Source organism: Mastomys coucha, chromosome Y (assembly GCF_008632895.1).
Source record: "Mastomys coucha isolate ucsf_1 chromosome Y, UCSF_Mcou_1, whole genome shotgun sequence".
Classification (NCBI taxonomy): domain Eukaryota; kingdom Metazoa; phylum Chordata; class Mammalia; order Rodentia; family Muridae; genus Mastomys; species Mastomys coucha.
In genome coordinates this window covers 362,465-369,018 of record NC_045031.1, presented here as the reverse complement: position 1 = coordinate 369,018, position 6,554 = coordinate 362,465, and the positions used below count along the sequence as shown (strand labels likewise).

General features: G+C 34.6%; 1 protein-coding gene across 2 annotated transcripts in view; it reads left to right on the top strand.

Moving 5' to 3' along the window:
• The window catches only part of LOC116096530 (probable ubiquitin carboxyl-terminal hydrolase FAF-X), a 144,156-nt gene extending 137,879 nt beyond the window's left edge, over positions 1 to 6,277 (top strand). For both annotated transcript variants that reach the window (XM_031378461.1, XM_031378452.1), the window contains exons 42-45: positions 1,296 to 1,452; positions 1,593 to 1,802; positions 2,798 to 2,887; positions 6,081 to 6,277. In XM_031378461.1, coding sequence (XP_031234321.1) covers positions 1,296 to 1,452; positions 1,593 to 1,802; positions 2,798 to 2,887; positions 6,081 to 6,212 — 589 coding nt within the window. In that variant the 3' untranslated portion in view covers positions 6,213 to 6,277. The remainder of the gene's footprint in view (positions 1 to 1,295; positions 1,453 to 1,592; positions 1,803 to 2,797; positions 2,888 to 6,080) is intronic.
• Positions 6,278 to 6,554: the final 277 nt, after the last annotated feature.

Below are 6,554 nucleotides of genomic sequence, written 5' to 3'. Positions count from 1 at the left end.
GAAAAAAAAAAAAAAACTTAACAGTAATGATGACAGAACAAATTACACACTAAAGTTTCACATCTTATATTTGTCAGAATAACTGTAAAGGCTGAAATTTCTGTGTCAAACACACAAAACAATTTGCTTTTGAGTTGAAATATAATAACAATCTATTGAGTGAAATACATGACATAAAGGAAAACTTGTTCATATAATTTTAGTATTATAAACATGTAAGTAAACTTGTAATCTACAGGAAAGAAAAGCAATTAGAGAATATAAACTTTTAAATTAGTAATTCAGATTATATTATTGCCAGTGAGAAAAATATTCTACACATCATATATTCTTAGTGCTAAAAATTACTACATTGGGTGTTTGTGTTGTGTTTATGTACATGTACCATGATGCCATGTGGAAGTCAAAACAGAACTTAGGGAAATCAGTTCTATTCTCCCAGTAAGTCTTGGGTACTTAGCATGTCATCATGCTTTATGAGCATTACTTGCTGATCCATTTTAGCAACTCTAAAGTTATCTTTTACCACCAAATGTTTTTATTCATGGTTCTTCTGAAATTCACTTGTTCATCTTCTAAAATACAATGTTTTGTTGTTGTTCTTGTTGTTGTTGTTGTTGTTGTTTGCTTATGAGTGTTTCCATACAGTTATGTCTATGATACCCACATGCAACATACCCACAAAACCCAGAAGAGAGTATTCAGTCCCCTGGAACTGGAGTTATTAATGGCCATCATGTGGGTACTCTAAACCTCTGAGCCATCTCTTCTCCCTGCTGAAATATAATCTTTAAAATAAACTAACAGGACTTATCAGTCTTGAAGACAAGAGACTTGTTTAACTTGAATAACAGTGTAATATCATCCTCCATAATTCTGTTTTAATGAATCACTCAAATGCATTTTAATTTTACATTCAAATTTACATTAAAAATTTGGAAGAAATCAAAACCTTAACAAGTTAAGACTAGAATGCTAAACAGCTTTACAACTTCCCAATTCTGTCTTGGACAAGCAGTTTAATCACTGTATTTGCTTTCTTTTGTACTGAATGGATATACTAATGCTCCCTACTTGAAAAACTGTGTAATTACCTCAAAAGCATTGAATGACATACAAGAGACATTTAAAGTACTGGCTTCAGCCAGATGTGACAGGGCATTTGGGAGACAGGGGCAAGTAGATCTCTTTGAGTTCAAGGCTTGTCTGGTCTGATACTGAGCTTTAAAGGGAGTTAGCAAAAGTTATGTCCCTTCTAGGTGTTACAGTTTTCTTTTGCTTTGGCATCTTTTCAGAATTCATAATGCACTTAAAGGAATTCCAAATGATCGAGACGGAATGTTTGAAACAATCCAGCACTCTAAAACTCACCATCAAAAAAGAGCCTATCAGTGTATAAAATGGATGGTAACTCTCTTTAACAGTTGTCCTGTTGCCTACCAGATCTTACAGGTAGAAGTTATTTTTTACAGTTGTATGAAATTCTGACTCAAATTTTTCAAAGAACAAATTTTTGAGTTTCCATTTTAGGTTAAAACAATAATATTTAATCTCCTGTTTCTTGACATATATAGTTTTGCTTTCTGTTATAGGGTAATGGAGACTTTAAAAAAAAGTGGACTTGGGCTGTAGAATGGCTTGGAGATGAACTTGAAAGAAAACCATATTCTGGCAATCCTCACTACACTTACAGCAACTGGCCTCCAGTACAAAGCAATGAAACAGCAAATGGTTATTTTTTAGAGAGATCTCATAGTGCAAAAATGACACTTGCAAAAGCTTGTGACCTGTGTCCAGAAGAGGTAAAAAAATAAAAGCCATTAATGAAAGAAAAGTAACTGATTTTATAAGCCAGTGCCCATGTATTTATGATTATGTAAATATTAGATTTACATATTTACATATTTCTATCTGTTTTGAATTAATGAGATATGTACCTAACATAATTTAACCAGGTATAGTGAGTGGCACGTGCAGTTTTTTATTTTATTGGTTATTTTATTTATGTACATTTCAAATGTTATCCTGTTTCCCAGTGTCCCCTCCCCTTTCCTGCTGCTTCTGTGAGAGTGCTCATCCACTCACCCACTCCAACATTAGCTCCCTAGCATTTCTCTGTACTGGATCATCTTAATCCCAGCATTTGGGAGATTGGCAGATCTCTTCAGTTTGCTATTTGCCTTGTCTCAGTTGCAGTTTATAAGCCTCTAGAGCTACATAGTGAGACCTTTCTCAAAAAACAAAACCTCCAATTTCTTGTCATACAATGTGAAATTGTCTCAAACAAAATATCTTCAAGGACTCAACTGTGTATTTTACTTGAAAGTGTTAGAGTAAATAAAAATATATTGAAGAGGCCAGCTTTGTGCATTAATTTGTTGTTTAAAACATTAAATGAGGGAGAGTAAAATTTATTTTAGCTGGGCAGTGGTGACACACACCTTTAATCCCAGCACTTGGGAGGCAGAGGCAGGCAAATTTCTGAGTTCCAGGACAGCCTGGTCTACAGAGTGAGTTCCAGGACAGCCAGGGCTATACAGAGAAACCCTGTCTCAAAAAAAAATTATTTTAATAACTAAATTATTTTTGTTGTTTTTTGATTTTGAGAAGATTTGATTGATTATATGATTCATTTTGTAGGGGGTGAAAGAAAGAGTTTTTTGTATCCTGGCTGGCCTCAAGCTCTCTATGTAGTTGAGGATGACTTTGAACTTAAAATTCTGTTGCTTCACCCTCCCCATTGTTGAAATTATAGGTGTTGAAACTACACCTACTTTCTTAATTTCTTCTAAATCAGGATCATGATGACCAAGATGCCCCAGATGAGCATGAGTCACCTGCACCACAAGATGGAACATTTTATTCGCACAGATCTCAGTATCAACAGGTAAACAGATTTTTTCATTCTTACTCCCAGTTCACCTTTAATACTTTCCTTCATTTTATACATATATATGATTTATGACTTCAGCTTTTCCCAGGCCAAAAAAAAAAAAAAGCATATTTGTACTGGAATCATCCTGAAAATTTTTGCTTTGGCCTCTCTGGTATTTTATCAATTACCTACTGCAAGTGCCTTGTGCTCCTACTACCTTAATTACGATGTATGAAAAATGTAAATTCTGTGACATCTGTTACCAGCACAATATTAATAATTATGAGAGAAATAGCAGAAACAGAACTTAGTTGCTCACTCTGAATTCAGAGGAAATAAAAATGTTTTTAAAATGTTTAGTAATTTGGGAACTGGCAATATGACTGACTCCATTGGTAAAGGTACTTACTTTGCAAAGCCTGCTTTGATTCCTGGAACCCCTGTAAAGATGTCAGAATTGAACCAACCACAAAGTTGACTTTCTGCACATCTATCCCTATACACCTGATTATACATACAGTAATTTGAACTTAGGTCCCTAAAACCCATTCAAAAATAACTAGTGCAGTAGCATGCCTATTACATTCCAGCACTAGGATGATAGAGACAAAAGGGTTTTGACCACTGGCTGGTGTAGCCAAATAGGCAAGTTTGAGATTTAGTGTGAAGTTTTGTTTTTTTTTTTTTTTAATAAAATAAAAGTTAGTGCCTTTAATAGTATTTAACAAGTAAAGGTGCTTCCTATATACAAACCTGTTGACCTAAGTTTGATCCCTGCAGATCACATACACAAAGAGAAAAGAGAAAACTTCACAGAGTTGACCTCCATATATTGACTGGTACCTAACTCATATGTGTATCACAATAACAATAAAAATGTATTTTTATTGATTGTATGTGTACATGCATAAGAATATATATGAAAGTCAGAGGGCATTTTACTGAACTTAAGTTTTGTCATTCTACCTTGTGAGTTTCAGAAATCAAACTCAGGTGTTCAGGGTTGACGGAAAGACTTCCTGGAAGTAACTCTCCAACCCAATAAGTTTTCTGTTTGAGAATTTCAACCATGTATAAAATGAGTTTTGACCAAATCTACGTCCACTTTATTCTCCCATTCTTCCCAGATCTCACTCACCATATCCCCTCCATACTCTTGAAGCTTTTGTAATTTGGTTGGTTTCACTCTATAGCCTTTTTAGCCTGGATTCATATATTTCTGCCTGCCTCTGCTTCCTGAGTGCTGTAATTGAAGGTGTGTATCATCACACCAGGTGATATGTTCTTTTTTTAGACCATCCACTGGAGCATGAGTACCCTACCAAAAGTCTATATCCCTAAAGAAAACTCCACCTCCAACAGCGATTAGTTGTTTCAGCTAAGGAAAATCATCCATGAGTGCACCACAGATTCGTGGTAGGATTTTGTCTGGCTCAATATTTTACAAAAAGTCACAGCTGCAGTGAATTCTTAGAAACAGTGGTTGTGAGCCACCATGTGGTTGCTGGAAATTGAACTCAGGTTCTCTGGAAGAGCAATCAGTGCTCTTAACCATTGAGCCATCTCTCCAGCCCTTCTACCTTTTGCCCCACTTAAAATTCTCTGGACCGTCCTCATCCTTCCTCTGTAACACCACCTGTGTTGTACCATCTCTCCTATGAAATCTACCCCCAATAGCAATTTTTTAGTTGCATATTTAAAGATTCAAAAATGGGGCTGGAGAGATGGCTCAGCAGTTAAAAAGTACTGACTGTTCTTCTGAAGGTCCTGAGTTCAAATCCCAGCAACGACATGGTAGCTCACAACCATCCGTAATGAGATATGATGCCCTCTTTTGGTGTGTCTGAAGACAGCTATAGTGTATGTACATATAATAATAAATAAATCTGTGGGCTAGAGTGAGCAGGGCTGTAGCAAGTAGAGGTCCTGAGTTCAAATCCCAGCAGCCACATGATGGCTCACAACCACTACAATGTAGTCATCATATACATAAAATAAATAAATAAATACTAAAAAAAATTTCAAAAATGGAATTCATATAAGAAAACTTATATACTATTTCTTCTAAGTCTGAATTATGTCACTCTGAATGATTTTTTCCAGCCCCATCCATTTACCTGCAAATATCCTAATTTTATTTTTTTACAGGTAGGTACAATTTCATTGCACATATGTACCACATTTTATTAGCCATTCATCCACTGACAGACATGCAATATTCTTCCATATTCTGACTGAGTCATACCTCCAGCCCTTCCTGCTGAATTATTAGTAGAACAGTAATGACCATAGATAAACACATCTCTCTATACTTCGAGGTAGATTTATGACTTTTTTGAAGAACCTCCAAATTTTTAAATTGAAAACAAAATAACAAAATAGAGACCAGCTAATAAAGATATTCCCTGTCAGTCTTTGGCCTGCACACACATGTTCGTACATGAGCAGTACTAAACATAGGGGGACAGGAAATGCTTTCAATACTTGGGGAAAAAAAATGGCTGTGGAGTTCTGAGAATAATGAAAAGATTATTATAACATTAAATCAAGTGTGTTACATAATTCAGTTCAGTTGTTCTTAAGTTTAGAATGTATAGTAATAGTTTGAAAGAGCTTGTTTGTCTGTCAAATTGCACAGAAAGATTCTCAGTCTAGTAAATATATTCAAAACCTTAGAGATTTGCTGTTCTAGCTCTATAAATGGTGATGCACAACTGTGATCCCTACATTTGACCAACACAGCTGTGGAAACATTGTAGTTGAAGCCATCCTAGTTCACATAGTAGCAAAATTCTATTTGACAAAAAGGCAATTTCTAACAAGTCTATAGTGATACCATGGTAGCTCTGGAAACTATACTTTTTTCCTTGTCCTGGCTCTGGAAAGCCACAACTTTTACCAGAGTTAGAGATGAAATATTCTTATGCTTTGCCTGTCTTTCTCTCTATAAATATAGATCAAAGATAATTTGCTCAGAAGTTTGTATATACTTATTTTCTCTGATGATACTGGCTTTACTTTTACTTTAACATAGGAATCACTTTGTAAGTTTTTTGTTTAACAGCTACATGAAAAAATTATTTAAAGAAGTACCAAGTTTTAATAACATTTTTAAATCTACTTTATAAAACTTGAGCATTTGCTTTCTATTTTAATTGTAATTTTTGAAAAGTTTAAACAGGAGATTTTTTTTTCACCCTTCTAGAATTATGTACCTGAACAGCCGTATTCAGGCCCAGCAGCACATCATTTGAATAACCCTCAGAAAAATGATGAACCACAAGAAACTCATGAAAGCAGTGAAGAAATATCGTCATCCCTAATAAAGGACCAGTAACACAAATACCTATCTGTTGTGTTGTATACATATATTCTGGCTTAATATTAAAAACTTTTTCTGTACTTGGTTAGTATTTAAAACTATAAATATTTGCCAAACAAACCTGAGTGGAAAGTATATGCTGTGTAATTTACTATGGTTATATACATGACCTGCAGTGAAATACATACAGTGTTTCATTTTTAAGCCCAATACTAATATACAAATGGAAAATATATGTATAATATATTGTTAGACTATTCTCATTCTCAAGAGTAACAACAAATACACATCTTTTTTCCATACCAGATGTGTAGAAGCATAATACGGAATATAGAAGACAGACAGACAGAGATAGAT